At 33.5% G+C, this 18,200-nt stretch overlaps 3 protein-coding genes across 3 annotated transcripts; 2 read left to right on the forward strand and 1 right to left on the reverse strand.

Moving 5' to 3' along the window:
* Positions 1-395: 395 nt before the first annotated feature.
* On the reverse strand, positions 396-3,148 carry LOC111006204 (U-box domain-containing protein 1-like). The gene has a single exon (XM_022277987.2). The coding sequence runs from the start codon at positions 2,480-2,482 to the stop codon at positions 419-421; it is 2,064 nt and encodes a 687-aa protein (XP_022133679.1). The 5' UTR covers positions 2,483-3,148; the 3' UTR covers positions 396-418.
* An 18-nt stretch (positions 3,149-3,166) lies between these two features.
* Positions 3,167-5,739, forward strand: LOC111006205 (LOB domain-containing protein 21). Its single transcript, XM_088123123.1, has one exon. It carries the CDS (start codon positions 5,006-5,008, stop codon positions 5,546-5,548), a length of 543 nt encoding a protein of 180 aa, XP_087979249.1. The 5' UTR covers positions 3,167-5,005; the 3' UTR covers positions 5,549-5,739.
* Positions 5,740-12,774: 7,035 nt separating this feature from the next.
* ABI4 (Integrase-type DNA-binding superfamily protein) lies at positions 12,775-17,889 on the forward strand. Its single transcript, XM_088123122.1, has 3 exons — positions 12,775-13,728; positions 17,310-17,526; positions 17,626-17,889. The coding sequence occupies exon 1, from the start codon at positions 12,879-12,881 to the stop codon at positions 13,671-13,673; it is 795 nt and encodes a 264-aa protein (XP_087979248.1). The 5' UTR covers positions 12,775-12,878; the 3' UTR covers positions 13,674-13,728; positions 17,310-17,526; positions 17,626-17,889.
* The last annotated feature ends 311 nt before the right edge of the window (positions 17,890-18,200 follow it).

The raw sequence follows: 18,200 nt of genomic DNA on the forward strand, positions 1-18,200 counted from the left end.
TGTTCAATTATAAGTTCTTGTTAAGCTGCTGCTTATCCTTTCTCCTCATCTCGTCTCTTCCCCCAAATTTATGGAAATCTTGCGTTACACTTTCATTTTTCATCGTAGAGAAAACAGCAGTTGAAAACGGAGCTTCACGAGGAACCAGCTAAAAGAACACCCATGGTTTCTAAAAGTAGCTAGAAAGTGGTCCACAACTTGATGAGAAGATCATGGGCTGAAACACGGAGTAAAGAAAGAAAGCTAACAAAATTTGTTCGCAACCTTCTCAATGGAAGGAGGTGAAAAAAGGAGAGGTAAAAAGAAGATTTATTGGTGAGGTCAATCTTTCAATCAACAAACCAAAAAAACCTGTAAATTCATCTTTAGAGTTTGCACAAATATTTACTTCTGCAGTATTTTATCTACATTGTCCCATTCAACATGGCTGAGATTGAAAGCAGCATCTGTTAAGCAGTCTAAGCAATGCATCAGCTTTCCTTCGAGCCTTCAGTGATCCATCTGCTGCCAAGCTCTGCAGAGAAGGGATACTTCGAGGATTTATCAACAGACGCCTCGCAACTTCCTCTCCTCCATCTTTGCAGAGCCCCAATAAGAGTGTAATTGAACTCTCTTTCCCTTTTGGAGATCCAAATCTTAAAAGATCAATGAGCAGGGGCACCAAAACTCTGCTCTTTCTTATCTCCTGCAGCCCTTCAGAGCAACCCAAAACCAGAGAGAGCGCCTGCAAGGCGTCATCTGTGATGCCTGCCTTGTCATCCGTCAGCAAGTTGATCAGTAATGGCACTGCCCCAGCGACTACAATACTGGCTTTGTTCGCATTGTAAAGGCCTAGATTGCAAAGTGCGGTGGCGGCGTCTCGTTTCCCAGCTGAATTGCCTTCTTTCAGTAGCCTCACCAGTGCTGGTATGGCTTTCGGACTCGCTCCTATTGTTACTTTAAACTCATCCACCATGGTTAGGCTAAATATTGTTGCTGCCGCATTTTCTCTTGCTTCCATTGTTTTCCCCGATTCTAAGATGTGTGTTATGTTGTCTATTGCCCCCGCTGCCACTATCAGGATCTTGTTGTTGTTGAAGATTGCGAGGTTGAACAATGCAGTCACAGCATTTTCTTCGATCCTTGGATCGCCGGATTTCAACAATGTCACTAGAAATGGTATCGCTCCTGCCTCTGCAATTATCCGTCGGTTATCCATTCCTGTTTTTGCTAGTAACCGGAGTTCATACGCCGCTTGTCTTTGAATTTCTGGTGACCCAGTTGCAAGTTTTCCCACCAGAAACTCGGCTGTCATTTTGACGGCGTCGGAAGCTGCTTTGGACACGGAAATGTGATCGACCGGCTCCTCTGAAAGGTATCTTTTGCTGTTGCTTCTTTCCAGATCAGAGTAAGAAAATGGTTTTGTTGATTCATTCAAATTAACGTTGTTTTCATGGCACCACTGTTGCATCAAACTTTTGAGTGCATAATTTGGTATGAGGGCCATATGAATTAGCCTCTGGTTACTCTTGGGACATACATGATGCCCTGAGTCAATCCATTGGGCTATCGAATTACGATCATAAGTATGACCCGATGATACAATTACAGGGTCTCTCATCAAATCTAGTGAAATGGGGCATCGAAAATCGTCTGGAATTGGAACCAACGATTGGGAAGAAGATGACTGATCTAAATGCTTGTGTGAGTGTTGAAACTGTAAGTTGAATTTTTCTCCAGCATTCTCATTTTCTTTCGTACTGAAGATCACTGATTTGGCATGCATAACTAGGGAAATGATATTATTTATATTTGAAACCACAATTAATCCACCTGTTCCTGCTTGCTTCAGAGCTTCTGCCTCTAGTTTTGAAATTTCTTCATCACAGTCCACTAGGCTTCTCAGCCCAACACTATTGAAAATCTCCTTGACTTTTCCCACTTCTGCCAAACCTTTGTTCTTGTAGTTTCTGTCCTTGTTGTTCATTAGTTGAAGAAGCTCTTCTCTTCTCCGAAGCTCTCGTGGATCGGCTGAAAACTCCAATCGCTTAGCTTGACTGTGAAGAAGCTCCACCTGTTCTCTTGTATCATCTGTTAATTTAAGCAAGCTGAGAGGTAATATATCAAGTACCCTCCCAATCTCCTTCACTAGCAGATAGAACTGATTGGAAATGAACTGAGTCTGTAGTAAGCTCCACAGACAGCTTCCTTCCTCACAGTCTTGTGTCAGAATCTTAACTCTTCGGATTACCGAAAAGAGTTCAGTGAGACAGAGAATGGAAGATGGAGGAAGTTGACAATTTGATTCCTGAACCTCTTCAAATAAGAAAGCAAGAAGCTTGATTCTTCTTCTCATGGTTGAGAGAATCCTAGCCTGTACAAAAGGAGCCTTCTCCTCAGAAGCAACTTCATTGGATAGGAGAATCAGTGATTGCAGCAGAGACCCAGAAGGCAAAAAGCCTGAAGCTGCCATCACTGGGGAAAGAGCAACATCCATGGCCATTCTCACTCCATGGATAGACTCTGTTCATAGTTTTTATCAACACTACATCATGTCAGACATAGATTACTAGGAGGAAAACTTCAAAACTCCTTCAAACGTGAAAAATAAAATATTCATTTGAAAAATTTCAATCTGATTTCATTGGGAAAGAGAAAAGATACAATACCAATTGGAAGGGGGGGGTTTTGGCAGTTTCTGTTTGTCTGGCAGAGTATGGACAATAGGAGAACTTCTGGGTTGCTGCCACTTGGAGCAATCTCCTGCCTCCTCAAAATAGTCAGATCCCAAATTAATTTTATATTTGAAGCCTATGCAACAGTTGCATCAAGTTAACCTCGTCAAACTTTGTGGGCAGTCTCCTCTCAAAGTCGTCTTGCAAATATTCAACTCTGTGTTTTTGGAAGTTTCTTAATAGGGAGTATTGAAAACTTAGCTCATAAGATCCCCAAACGATGGTCATTTTCTAAGAACAAAAAAATGGGTCAGCCCCTTTTTTTATAATCTATTTGGAATTTCAGATATATAGTCCAAAGCATGACTGCAATTAACAATTCAAATTGCTTCCATTTTTCTCTTGCTTGTTCTGAATGGTCATCACTGGTTTTTTTTACCATTTCCCCATATGCAGTGCTGATTTTGATGGCCATTGCTTACTTCTCTTGATAAATAAGACATATTACTGATCATTCCTTTGATTTTTGTCAAGGTCAGGAACATTGGCAAACATGCCTTTTTCTTAGTTATATTTTTCTACGAGATTGAATAATGAAAATAATTATGATTTGCTCATGTTACCTCTTTAGCTTTTGGTTCTTCTAAAAGGGTACAAGTTCTCTCTCATTGGAAAAAAGAAAAGTCACTACTGAATCAAACCTTTCTAGCCACTAGACTGGAACTTCTCCCTGGATCTATATGCAAGTGGGTTGACTATTCTCAATGTGGGCTTCATGAGAAAAGCCCAATTGCTTACTATTAGGGTCAGATCTGTCACAACCAGCCCAATATTGATAAACTCAGGCCCATGTGAAGCACAATTTCACTGCTCTCTCTCTCTCTCTCTCCATTATTAATTATTAAGGACCCTACAGAATTGTGAGCCGTACAAATGCAATCCAAACAATGGGGCCTACTTTAATGATCGAATTGGAAATTAGTGGAGGGGAGTAAGGCACCATAAAGAAGAGTTACAGTAAACTACTCCAAGACAGAGACCACAGTCCAACATCCCCAACCAAGTGAGCAACAAAATTTCAACCTTAATAAAAGGTTAGAGACTTGAGAGTGAAGAGAGAAAAAGAGAGAAATTATCATCTTCAATAATTATTGGGCCGGCCCATCTTTCCAAGCTCCGCCAATCAAAATCATTTCTCCAAATTCCCTCTTTTTCCATTGCCTAAACTGCAACAAAACCCCTTCTCTATCTCTCTCTCTTCAAACTCTGCTTTGAGGAAAACGACGACCATTTTTAAGCAAGTGGGTTCTGTGAATACCATTATCATCTTTGTCTCTTTCCCAATCCCCACCCCAACATTTTGTTTGATGCGACTGTTTTTATCCCTTCATAATTACCCCTTGTTGAATTATGGTTTTTGATCTTTCATTTCCTTTTTCTTGTTCTTTTCCTTCAGCCTTGCTGTTTTCATTTTATCCCCTTATAACCAATGTGAAAGCTTTTCATTATCTTCATTGAGAATGGCAGATCAAGCTGATACTCTTCTTCTTCTTCTTCTTCTTCTTCTTCTTCTTCTTCTTCTTCTTGCCTTTTGGGTGGGGAAATACCTTAACTTTCAAGAAAGCCCACATGAAATTAACCATATGAATATGTTGTTTCACCAAAAATAATGAAGGGAGAATAGAGAGAGGTTTTTATGAGAGATGTACAAAAGAAAACTTAGAGAGTACTAAAGGGGTAGGGCATTTTTTCTCTTTGCAGATTCCGAAACCATCATTTTCACAAATCACACCATTAAGTTGAAAACCAACTTTCTGGTTGAATGGGGTTTTTTTTTTCTTTTCTCTCTTTTACATTATTTTTCATTGGATTTTTTTCCCTTTTTTAAACTTTCTTCAGACAGATCATCTATATCTTACTTTATGTATCAAACATGATGTCTCATCCTAACTTAGGAACACAAATAATGCTACCCCATGTTCTTCAATTCCCACTTCTGAAAAACAATTAAAAGTGTTTCCTCTTTTTCCCTCTGAATTGTCTCTTTCAACCTTTAAATTCTGCACTTACTCACTCCCCCTCTACTCTTCAAACCCCATTTTCCATTCCATTTCCGGCCCCATCTCCCCCTTATTATTCTAAATTCTAATCTTAACCACACCATCATCTTATCTCTCACTTAATGCCCAAAGAATCACACTTTATATAGGACCACACCTTCAAACTTTCATATAATTTCTTTGAAAGATTTAAGACATATTGCCCCTCTCCTTCCTTCTTCACTCCGCGTTATATAAAGACGATGACATTATTTTTAGTCGACGTAGTATGAAAGAAGCAGCAGAGCAGGGATGAGAGGTTGCCATGAGACACGCTCTTCATCTTCTTGTGCAGCCTGCAAATTGCTGAAGAGACGATGCACGGCCACTTGCATATTCGCGCCGTATTTCCGGTCCGACGAGCCAAAGAAATTCGCCAAAGTTCACAAAGTGTTCGGGGCCAGCAACGTGAGCAAGATCCTGACGGAGGTGCCGGAGGAGCAGAGGGAGGACACGGTGAACTCGCTGGCTTATGAGGCAGAGGCGCGGCTGAGGGACCCTGTTTACGGCTGCATAGGCGCCATTGCTCTGTTGCAGACCAAAATGGTGGAGCTTCAGCATGATCTGGCCCTCGCCAGAGCTCGTCTCGCTCGTTATGCTAATAATTCTAATACTAATAACAACTCTTGTTCTTCTTCGGCTTCTTGTTCTTCCTCGGGTGTTTTGGACGATTGTGTTGTTAATATGTCTTATGGTGGATTCAGCATCGCTGGTCAGAGTCAGAGTTCATCTGAAATCACCCAATTGGGGTATTTATGTGACTTCACCCATTTTCCCTATCCATTTAAAGCTTGAACTTTCTCATCTCTCAGTTTCTGTGATCAGTTTCTTTTTGCCTTTTCGTTTCTGTATAAAGAATTCAATCCCAACTCAATTCCCATTGAGATTTTTCTTTTCCTTTTTATATTTGGTTGTCCTAGTCTCTACTCGATACAACATTAGAAAATTCGTGGGATTTTAATATCATAGATGGGTGATTGAAATCATTTGGCTATTATATTATAATTGAGAGAATTCTAATTTGAAGGATGAAGAATCAGCTATGAAACGAAGAAGTCTAGTGAAGAATGAGAAAGTTTACAGTTTCCCTTTTCATTTAATTATCTGTGTCTTTCTTGTGGATTCTAAAGTGCAGTAGAAAGTGAAGAATTAGAATTGGATGCAACCTTTGAATATGAAAACAGTTCCCTTTTCATTAACTTAATCAGTAATCCTTGTTGTTTTAAATGATATATGATTTTTCTGATCGCCTTAAGATCTCTCACAATACATAATATATTTATGTAGAGATGTTATGTTTGTTTTATGTTCAATTCAACGGTTCGGTTCCTTTTTTTTCATTAGTAAAAATTAGAGTTGACAATTATGAAGATAATCTATTATTTCACTTTTCCTTCTCAAAGAGGAGAATTTTCTTTTTAATATATAACTTCTTAGCTTTTGGTTATTATATTTTGTTTCATAATTTTCAAATGTCTTTAAAATATATATATATTAAAAAATTGGCGATTAAGATTAAAATTCATTTTAACTTGAAATCAAACAGAGAATTTGCATGCTAACATATATATCTTTGGATTGAATTCCCTCCCCCTTGAATTCAAAAAAAAAAAACAAAAACTTGAACTACATTGATAAAAGAGAGAATTTTTTTTTATTTTTCAAGATTAAAAAAAAAGGGAACAATAGTAGGGGTAAGCTAGGTGCTAACAATATTTTTCTTTTACTAAACTCGTCTTAGTTTAGGTAAAATGGTAGAGAAAAAAGTTTTATCATTATTTGTTTCACGCATGCTCGCATTATTTCTTAGCCTTCCATGATTCTTTTAAATTCATATCTTGAAGAATTCATCAATAATGCATCATAGTTTATGTGAAACTGCAACATCATTAGGAAAAAGAAAAGGAAAATGGGTGGATGTAAATGGCTTGGCTTTAATTGGGATGGGTTTGCTGATTGAATAGATTCAATGAAACTTGAAAGAGGAGCATATGCTTTGTTTACTTTCGTTTCTATTTCTTTATAATTGTAAAATTATATAGTTGCGCACCCATGCATTTAAAAAAGATAAAACAATATTTTTATTTATGTTTTGGGAATAAATTGAAAACAATAACAAAAGTAAGAAATTTGTTTGATTGTTTTTAAAATTTATAAATTATTTTGAGAATATTTTTAAAAAAAAGTAGAAATAATAAACATCAAGTGCAACAAGTAACGAAACGGGGTCGAAACAATAGGATTGAGACTTGTTGTCTGAAACCATAAACCATTGGGCCAGGAAAATGACATTGGGCCCGAAATCTTGTTGGGCCCTCCAAGACCAGGCCTTATTTCCCATTCACGAAATCGGATAAGACTGATTTGAAATAAAGAAAGAAATACGATAAACACCAACTACAATCCAAATCCGCAACAAAACAAAACAATGCAATAAATATTCTACACTAAACCTAATATTTTCATTAACAAAAGTTCAATTACAAAATTAGTAAATTTAATGATAGTGGTCGGTTGGTTAATCTCTAAATTTAGCAAAATTTTAATTAAGAACTTTGAACTCCGGATTCATTCCATTAAATATCGGTGGTTAATCTATTAGTGTAAAAGTCTTCTTTCTCGGTTTAACTCTCATTTTAATTCATCTACTCCAACTCTCAAAATTAAAAAGAAAAAGAAGAAAAAATAAATAAATAAATGTGGGGCTAAAGTGGGGAGGGGGTTTTGAGAAGTTAAGAGTACCGAGGCACTGAGGGTGTCCCCCATTAGCATTACCATTGATAGCTCACATCCACATGCTCTTACCGAACATAATTAGAATTTTATATTTTTATTAAAGTAATGATTTAGTCCTTCAACCTTTAAAAATGACGATTTAGTCAATATATTTTAAAATTAATAAGGATTTAAATACTGTACAAATAACCCTTTAATTTATCCACATAAATCTTAGGTGGTAGCCACATAATATTTTTGTTGAATATTAACGGAATGTTTAATGATAGGAACTAAATTCTTACCATCTTAAAGTATCAAATGTATTTTTTAACCAAGATTATATTTCCAACCAAGATGTCATACCTTCAAACTTCCACCTTCACATGTTGCTAAAAAAAAATCCAAACATTATTTATCTTTCCCCTTTTTGTTACTTCACTTTTGTCTTCTTCTTGTTATTAATATTCATAGGTTCCATCTCAAAATAAATTGCCAATTAGATGAGTAGTTCATAGCTATTATAAACTTAAGAGTGTGGCTCTTTTGACTCATTGGTTTTGGCCAAATCTCATTTTTTGAGTAGAATATCAAACTTTTAATCTTCACTTAACTTAACTTAAGGTTGTGGCTCTTATGGCTTATTGATTTTGGCCGATCTCGTTGTTTTAGTAGAATATCAAACCTTCAATCTCCTCTCAGAAAAAATTATGTGTATCTTATTTATTGGATTTGATTGACTTCTCTTAGTTGTTTTTTATTTATAATTTTATATTTAATATTTCCATGTCCTCAATATATTTTATTAAATATAAAATATTTCAAATTTTAATTAGTTTATCAAGACGAATCATCCATTTTTTCAAGGTAACCTGCTCTTGTTCAGGTCCCTTGAGTGCTGCAGATGGTACTCGTGATGCTGGCGTCATCCAAAGATGTATATTCCCATTATACATATGTCAATGTGTGAATTGTCTATACCTACTTCTTTTTTAAAAATTGAAGGTTAAATTTTTATCTTAATACTAATGTACTAAAATAATTTCTAATTTTATTAAATTAGACCAAAAACTTAAATAAATACGGTAATTTGTGCTTTTATTTAGACTTTAATTAAATTCACCCCTAATTCCAAAGCAAATGAAAGTGAACATACTATAAGTTTTGCCAATAGTAATGAAAATGAACCTCTAACAAATTAATGAACCTCGTCAATTCTAGCAAACCAGTGTATATTATCTTGACCATTAAATAAATATCTTAAAACTTGCCAATTTTAACAAAAAAAAAATACTTGACTATTATCTATCTTTGAAATCTCTTAAAAATGGTAAATTTAAACCACTTCATTAAAAAAAACATATATAAATTATTAAATTGCACAATATCGTTCACTTACCATTTGCAGATATATATTAATAACTAAATTGAAAAAATTGATTTGTAAAGAAAAAAAGGAAGATTAAATGATTAGATTAAACTAAAATTTAAATATTTTGCTATTTTGAAGAGACTTGTTTAATTAAATTCATTATATCACATACAAAAATGAAAAAAAGTTTGACTTGGGTCAAATGGTAGTTTTTTTTACACATTTACGAAATATTTTGAATAAAACCCGCCGACATTCTGTATATGAACAGTAATTGTAAATGAAGTCAACAACAGCTTTATGGTCAAAAATATCCACAAATTTAAAGAGAGAGCCATCCAGACCAGATATATTCCTCCAATTTCTACGCCTCTACCAATTACGATAAGAAAATATTAAAAGTTACAATTAGTAATAACCTATATTTAACAATTAATAGAAAAGAATTTTAAAATATAAAAATAGCGGGTTGTCAAATTTTCAATATTAATCGAAAAAATAATAACAAAACATACCGCAGAGCTAAAAGGATTTACAAACACAAACTCCTTTTTTTTTAAATTCATCGAAATATCTCAATTTAGTATGTCTATTAATTTATCGTTTATCACTGGTAGATAAGTATAAAAATTCACCCTTTAAAGTTATCATATTTGTAAAAAGAATTTACGTGGCTATATTTGTAAATGTGGCGGGGTCTGTTACCCATTGTAATTTTATTTATTTTGTTATTCTTCCATGAAATTATATTTATTCATTTAAAGTAAATAATTAATACACGCATGTAATTGTGAAAGAAATTTTGGTTTTAAAATAATTTATTTGTAATTTTTTTATTTAATCAAATAAATTTTGGGAGCTACAGAGATTGAAGATATATTGAAGTATACTTGCTTTTGGATAATTTTAAAAACTATATTAGTAGTTAATTCTTAAAAAAATCATTAAAAAAGATGATAAAAAGAAGTATTTACATGAATGAAGGTGCAAACATGTATTTTAAAATATAGCTGATAATTAAAATTTTAATAACTCAAATCAAGTTTAAACTAAAATTAAATGTCATGCAAAAAATATTTAAAAAATAGATGTTAATTATGCTATATTTGTAAGATAAGAAAAGTTGTAACATTTCAAAAAAAATAGATGTTAAGTTTATGGTATGAATTGAAATTTCTCAAAAATCAAAACGATATGAAACATCCCTTTAACTATTTTTAAGTGAAAAAATATTTCTTTTAAGAAACATATTGAAATAACAGTGATTAAATTTTTAATAAGATAATTATACACGTGGGGAAGAATAATTCAGACAACGAAAAATAGAGTTTAAAAAATAATAATATTGATACTGATAGAGATGAAGACGAGACGTTGACAGAGCCCAATAAGGGCAGCATCAGCAAACCTCTCTCTCTCAAGTCTTATCTTAAATGGATAATAAATAATTACTTCTCCACCCAGCAATTTCTACACCATCTTACTTACAAGTTTACAATACAAATTTTGAAATTTGCCTCTTTACGACATCACATAACTTCTTTACCGATATTTTTCAAAAAAGTCAAATATATATATAAAAAGATGATTATAATGAATTTGATATAGAATTAAACTTCTTTCTGCATAATATTGTTCGAGAGTTAATTTTGAATGGAGACGAGTTCTTCTTTGTTCGATTTTCACTTTTCAAGATTCAAGTAACGTTTAGACAGAGGCATCACTACTTAGTCACTACGTTTTAAAATATTTTTTACTATCGATCACTTTTCAAAAACAAAATTAGATTTTTATAATTATTTTAAATTTACCTAGGTTTTTACTAGCATGTAATTTTAAAACATAAATCTAAAAAAATTATAAATCAGACCCTTAAGTTTAAAACTAGTGTATAATTTTGAAAATATTTTTAGAAACTACTTACAAAAATTACTAATAAGTAGCATGATTTTTCAAAACCAAAATTGTTATTAGTTAAACCATAAATATACTTCAATCTAAATATATTTCAGCGGTAATTGACGTGTATCTCCAATAAAAAAGTCGTGAATTTGATCACTCACCCACGTATTGTACTAAAAAACCATAAATATACTTCAATTTCCAAGTCAAGAATAATAAAAACAATCAACTCTCAAATTTGTAACTTCTTCCATTGCCATTGGATCGTCGGCTTGAAAATTGTGGAAGTTCAATATGGTGACTTTTTTCTACATGGCGTAATGTTGCATTCAATAGGCAATCGCAATTCCCCTCAAATAAAGTCTTACCTATTAAATATTTTTATATTTTGAATACATACTTATGGAAATCAGCAATATTAAATATTCTTCAAAATAAGTAAAGTAATTGCGTGAGAATTTTAGTTGGAGCGATGAGTTGAGCTAAGTTCAAGTCGATGGCTATATTAAATATTTAATTATTCGAAAAAGAATAGATTAATATTATTTTATTTCAACAATTATCTTAAGTTTAAGGTCTAGTGTGATGAAATTAAAAATTTACAATAAAAATTGATACTATCAAATTTTTTTAGGGAAATTTAAACTAAAGAAATTATATGGCTTTTGTGTTTTGTTTGATACTGTCAAATTTAGAGTCAAAGTTGAATGGGAATCACTGAAAGAGTTAAGCTCCTAAAGATATTTGTCACTTGTATATATAAAAAAGTATATCCCCACCGAAAACTTCTCCACAGAATTTTCCTATTAATGTATCATTCGTATCCTCTCGAGTATGCATTTTATTGGAACATATATTTTTTATTTCTTTTGTGGTATGTCAAGATATACTATTTAAAGGAGCATATAATAATTATTTTCTTGTACTTTTTTATGACTTGTTCTTGTCTACCTGGGAATCCTCCTCGCTATTTGCACACTCTCCTCAATCAGATTTCAACAAGCTTCTTCTCAACGATAGTTAGGTTAGATGCAGGCTTAAAATGTCTCTTTTATGTTATATTCCTTGTTTTAAGCGAAATTTATTTTTTAATCGCAATAAATGGATTTAGGACCTCCAAAACAGAAACGAACACTCAAAAGTCCAAGTCAATCTCAATCGTTGTAATCAAATTCGTGCATACTTGAGAATGATGTGTTACCTCTAGTATTTATAGAATACTTACCGTTATAAGTTGGGAGATCGTATAGTTACTAATCAAGATATTTGGTGCAGAATATACAGGTAGTGTAGTTAATGGTGTTTTAATAGACGGTTACTTTGTTACTTATGATACTCTTCAAATTTCGACATTGATAAACTTTTGGTCATTTCATGACTGTTTGGTAACATTGAAATTCACCCCTCACCTCATCATCCCTTGTAAATTTTAAAACAAATTATAAGGGATGTGGTTTCAACTTTGAAGTTTCTATATTAATGGGTCACCGAAAAAAATTGTGCATATTGTTGATAGGTGTAGTAGCGGTTAATTATTTTAAACATAACTTTAGAGTTCCGGTTATTTTGACATAGTAGCAGTTACGTATGTGTACTTGTGCTTGTGGAACATCACACTGAGAGTACCAAACTTGAACCTTTTTTGTTTTCCCGTTTGTAACATAAAATTGACAACCGAATAAAAGATCTAAGAAGACAGTAACAACTAACAACGTAGAAGTAAAAATGAAAGTATGAGAGAGCGTGTACGTTTAGTAACAGTGTATTTGTTATTTAAATGTGTGTTGTGGGTTGCGAGTTTGTCAGACAAAACACAAAAGTAAAGTGAGAGAGGAGATGTATTGGTATTCACTATTCATAGAAATCGGCTGAAAGAAAAGTCCCTCTGACGACATGTATTTATTTTCCTTTATTTACTAGTCGTAGCTAGTCTCTGCTTCTTTCTCTTTTGTTATTTATTTAATTATTAAAATTATGGTTTTGGGTATATAAGGAAATGCACTCAAAAGCACCGCCCTATTCCACCATTAACTGAGATCCCATCCACCAGAAAAACGCAGAAACAAACCCCCAAGTTTTCAACTCCTCTCTCTCTCTCTCTCTCTTCCCACTGAACGAGGCGCTCATTTCTCTTTTATGGACGACCACTCACCTTCCTCCTCTCACCCTCATCATCCCTCTCCTCCTCCTCCTCCTAATTTACCAATATTAAACCAAAACCAAAACCCTTGTACGACTACTCCTTCTTGTTCCGACAATGGAGGGCGGAAGCGCAAGGGCAAAGGCGGCCCCGACAACAACAAGTTCCGCTACCGTGGCGTCCGTCAGCGCAGCTGGGGCAAATGGGTCGCCGAGATCCGCGAGCCACGTAAGCGCACCCGCAAGTGGCTTGGCACCTTCTCCACTGCCGAGGACGCCGCCCGTGCCTACGACCGCGCCGCCATCATCCTCTACGGCTCCAGAGCCCAGCTCAACCTCCACTCCTCTCCAAATAATTCCTCCTCTTCCTCCTCCTCCTCCTCCTCCTCCTCCTCCCGCTCCTCCTCCGCCCTCCGCCCTCTCCTCCCCCGCCCCGCCGCCTCCGCCTTCTCCTTCTCCTCCATGGCCTCCTCCCTCCCCTCCCCCTTCCCAATCTACCCCCCTCCTCCCGCCGCCTTCAATCTATATCCACTCCACCACCACCAGCACGCTGAAATTACCACCACTAGCGCCACCGCCACAGCCTCCCACCAAAACCCTAATCATCTTCATCCCGCCCTGGCCGGCCCTCAACCTCAGAACCCGGCCCTAATTGCACCGGTTCATCCAGATCTGGTTGTGGGCCCCCTCGGACCGCCCGGATCTCCCCCGGCTTGGCCCCTCGACGTCAATGATGACGATTGTATCCCATCTCTCTGGGACTACGCGGATCCCTTCTTCTTCGACTTGTGAAATGGATCTCTCCACCTTCTTGCCTTGCATGCGCCGCTGCTCACGCCCACGGCTGGTTCGTAATATCGCCATTAATTTTATGATATGATTATAATTATCATCATTATATATATTCTATTCTATTTGATCCCTTTTGAGGCTGTGGGAATTCGATCATGATCATCTCTATTCATCTCCCTCCATTGGTTTTACACGATTGATCAATGTTTGCATGAGATGATGGAATTTGGGTGTTTCTGGGTTTTTTCTTGTGGGGGTTTATAAATTGGACAAGAACGAGGGTTACTTTTTTGTTCTGTTTTTCTTGTCCTTATTTTGAAATTTTGATGGAGTAAAAAAGATAGAGGCGATTTTGCTTCGCTTATATTCAAACTTGTGTCTTTCTCCATTGTTGGAAGTGTCAGTCGCTGACAATAAAACTTGATATTTTCAATTTCATGAGTTTGTTTTTTAGATGTTTCCATAAATTTGATGTGTAATATTAATTATTAACTATATATCATGTTTAGAGGGGTTTTATTTTTTTGTTTTTATTATTATGATATGACCAAGTCTTTGCGGCTAGCTAGATGGTGTGGTTTTGGATGTTTTTCAAAATTAAAATTGTTTTAATTTCTTGGGAGTGAATATACTCCTTCAGGAACTTTGCTTCAGTGATTGATTATAATCTTGAAATTATGTGAATGAAGTTTTTTATTTTTTTCATTAGGGTTTAAAAAATATTAGGGTTTTGATTTGTCAATGCATGGCTGCAGAAAGGACTGCAAAAAGTAAAAAAGGGTATAGGGAACTTCTGCCTTTTTACTAATCCAACATGCAACGAACTAATTAATCTTCTAGCGCTCACCATTTGATAAGAACTAGATTATGGTTAAAAATAAACATTTTTTTTGGGTTTTTAAAAGTTAGATTATGGTTAAAAATCCTTTTTAAAGGTTAGATGAGAAACAAAAATTGATTGTAAACAGTTTCTAATTATTCTAGAATGCAAAATCAGAACAAACAAAAGGATGGGAGCTAGATATATGAGTTAGAAATGTTTTGAATTAGCTAGGTTAAAAAATATAAATTTATTAATTCCATGTTAATGAACTTGATATTCAATTACAGCAGTGTTAATTAGTTGGGATTTATGGAGTGGAGTTTTACATATCAAATTAGTATTTGAAAAAAAAATAAGTGTGAGAAAATATTGATGCAAGAGACTGTATGCATGCATATATAGAGATCACAATTGCTAAGATAAGTGTGTGAAAAAAGAGAAATTGATGAGAGAATCTAAGAGAAGTTAATTAATGTTAGGGTTGAGTTTGTGTAAAGAGAAATTGGTGAAATAATAAACAAGAGAGTTGGTAGAAATAAAAGTAAACGAGGGAGTTGTAGCATGTGTGTATATATAGAAAGATCTGGGTTGGGAGTTTAATTAAAAATAATTTTTTTTAAGGTTTAAATCTCATTTTAGACCATCTTAAACTTATTTCATTTTTCGTTCTTGAACTTTATAATCTTAATTTGTGTAGGTTGGGCTTTGTTTCTTTTTTGTCCCGTCCAATCCCACAATGTTTATCTTAATTTCTAAATTTTAGGAACATGACAATTTTGATCCTAACCTTTTTTTTTTAATGATTTTCACTTATCCATATTTACCTTAAATGCACATGTCGGAGACCAATATTCTAAGTGGTAATAAACACTTTAAAATTTGAGACTAAAATATACATTTTGATATGTGTTGATGGACGGGTCGGGACCAGCAAGAATAAACTTGATAGTTTTCGAGATTGAATGATTTTTATGAAGTCAAAGGCACTCAATAGTTAATTTCTTTGTAAAACATTTATAAGTTGTTTTATTTTAAAGAAATTGTGGACTCAAGCATGAAAAAAAAACAACAATTACTAAAAACATATATCAATTTCTTTAGTAAAAAATATGCAATAATTATCTCCGACCAAAAGATTGTGTCGATAATATACACTTTTACCCGTTCCACGATTTTGTTATTAATCAATGGTTTGCTTCATTCTAACATTTAATTTTTTTCATATTAATGACCATAATCAATGGTTTGCTTCATTCTAACATTTAATTTTTTTCATATTAATGACAATTATAGATTAATATTTGAAGCTCTACAAAAAATTGAATCATAAATTATCAAAGCGAGCATGGTTCTAGTGAATCATAAATTATGAGTTTTTGGAATCATTTTACAGAATTTGAGACTCCCTACGCCCTAATTGCTTTCAATAATATTTAGGTATTTATTGTTGGGTTGATACATATGTATCATGAGCTATTTAATTTATTTAAAAAAAAACTATTTTTCAATCTCTATTTGCTTATGTATTAGTATCTTTTTCTTTTTTTAGGTAAAATATTTAGCTAAAGACTTATATTCATCCTAACTACTACTAAAAAAAATTGTGGGTGCCAAGATAATGACGTTTTGGTTAGAAACATATGCCATTATAGATTTCAATAATTAGTAGTTAATATATTTTTTTTCTATCCAGTAATTAATTATTTATTAATTTACCATAATCATAGATGTAGCGGGTGAATGTTCTATCATTTTCCTTTTTGTTATATTTGTCATTATTCTTTAGCTACTAATAGTTTGAATATTTAAGTACAAAAAAAAAAAAAAACAGTTTGAGTATTTAATATTTTTCCAAAATGTATTTATGAGATTTCTATGATTGGAAAACTAAGTTTTGAAAAGTCAATATTTAGGTTCGTAGCTTGGTAAATAATATATTTTTTTTTTCCAAGTTATCTTTAAATTCAATATTTTCTATAATTTTTTTTTTCAAAATCCGGAACTAAATATATTCTTAAATATTAAATTATAAAAATTATAGAAACCAAACACAAAATAATAATAAAAATATGTACGAACTAAATATGCTATCTAACTAAACGACATGTTCGATAATCTAAGTTTGTTATTTTAAATTGGATTGATATATAAAATGAGAATATTAAAATTTATAAATCAAGTCCAATATATATATGTTTTTTTTTAAAGTCTAATATATAGAGACGAAAATATTCATTTAACTAAAGTTTAACTAATATTCACAAAAGAAAAAGAAAAAGAAAAATTAATAATAAATTAACTATAGCCCGAAAGTTGGAATATTTTTTAAATTACATTACCATAGACAAACTACATTATAAACACCATCTGTAGGCATTATCACACAATTTCCAGCAACAAATCTAGCAGCAGTAAATAATAATAACAATAATAAAATAAAATAAAAATTTAGACTTCAACAAGGTTTGAGAGTTTGAACCTTTTGACAAGAGTAATAGTCTTGGCAAGTTGTCTTTTTTTTTCTTCCAATGAATACAACAAATTAATGTGCGGGTATAGGGATTTGAACCTTCGACCTGAAGAAAAGTAGAATATGTCCTTTACTACTTAGTTAGGCTCATATTTACGGTGTTGGTTGGTTTAACTTAGTTTTAATAAAAATTCATTGAAATTACAAATTTTTAAAAATTGGTGTTTTGTACTTCTAATTTTATGCTATAATTGTATGTTAAAGGATAGTTTTGAGAGAAATAAAAGAAGAAGAAAAATAGTTTTGAGAAATACATTTAATTCTTTTGTATGCAATTTTTTAGCTTTGGGCCGCTTCGGTCGGTCATCAGGCCCAAAAAAGGCCCAAGTGGCCCATCCGGGTTGAAGCCGACTTTAAATTAGGGTTTGGTCACTATATATGATTGCGAAGCCCTAGCATTTAGAACGTCATCGATTCCTATTGTCCGCCTTTTCTTCGTTCGTGAGGCCATTGTTGTTCCATATCAGATCGGTTAACAGGTTTTCAAGATGAGGGCTAAGGTCAGTTTGGAAGTTTCCGAATGAAGTTTTTTGATTTGTATGCTTTGTTTCTGTGTTGATTTTTTCCTTGTTGGTTTGCTTTTTGTTTCGATTAACCAGTGGAAGAAGAAGAGAATGAGGAGATTGAAGAGGAAGCGCCGAAAGATGAGGCAAAGATCCAAGTAGTTTTTGTCTTTTTTAAATAAAAGAGAATCGTTATTATTTAGTCGCAACTGATCTAGGAACAGTAATAGTTAAATTTCTTGTGTTTTTGTTGGATTTTATCGAGTTGTTTTAGTTTCAATCCGCAATTTTGTTTGACTTACTCCCACTGGGATCTACATTTATAAATTTGCTGTCTGGAGTTCCTGGAATTTCGATTGATGATACATTGTTTGCTACTGGTAACTTTAAAACTCTTTCTATTCCTTTTCTTCTTTTTTTTTTTTCTCAAAATTTGAATCCGTAACATTATTCACTTATGTCTCCATGGATGTAATAACAGTCTCCCGTTCTGTCAATCCATTGGTGTAAGCATGCAAATACTTCAATTGATTGCGTTTAAGATTGGATTCAATCTTTGATTCTACTTGCGACCATCTTGGTATCTGATAGTGCCAATAGCTGCTTTTTGTGATATTATCTCAAATAAAATGAGCATCAAACTCCATTAGTTTCATATTAGTTCATGCTCT

The sequence above is a fragment of the Momordica charantia genome (assembly GCF_013281855.1).
Source record: "Momordica charantia cultivar OHB3-1 chromosome 4 unlocalized genomic scaffold, Mcharantia_2.0 BLBB01000004.1, whole genome shotgun sequence".
In the NCBI taxonomy this organism is placed as follows: Eukaryota; Viridiplantae; Streptophyta; class Magnoliopsida; order Cucurbitales; family Cucurbitaceae; genus Momordica; species Momordica charantia.

Bases quoted from the DNA above. Each gene is read 5' to 3' on its own strand.
- LOC111006204 (XM_022277987.2), bottom strand. From the start codon at position 2,482: ATGGCCATGGATGTTGCTCTTTCCCCAGTGATGGCAGCTTCAGGCTTT.
- LOC111006205 (XM_088123123.1), top strand. From the start codon at position 5,006: ATGAGAGGTTGCCATGAGACACGCTCTTCATCTTCTTGTGCAGCCTGC.
- ABI4 (XM_088123122.1), top strand. From the start codon at position 12,879: ATGGACGACCACTCACCTTCCTCCTCTCACCCTCATCATCCCTCTCCT.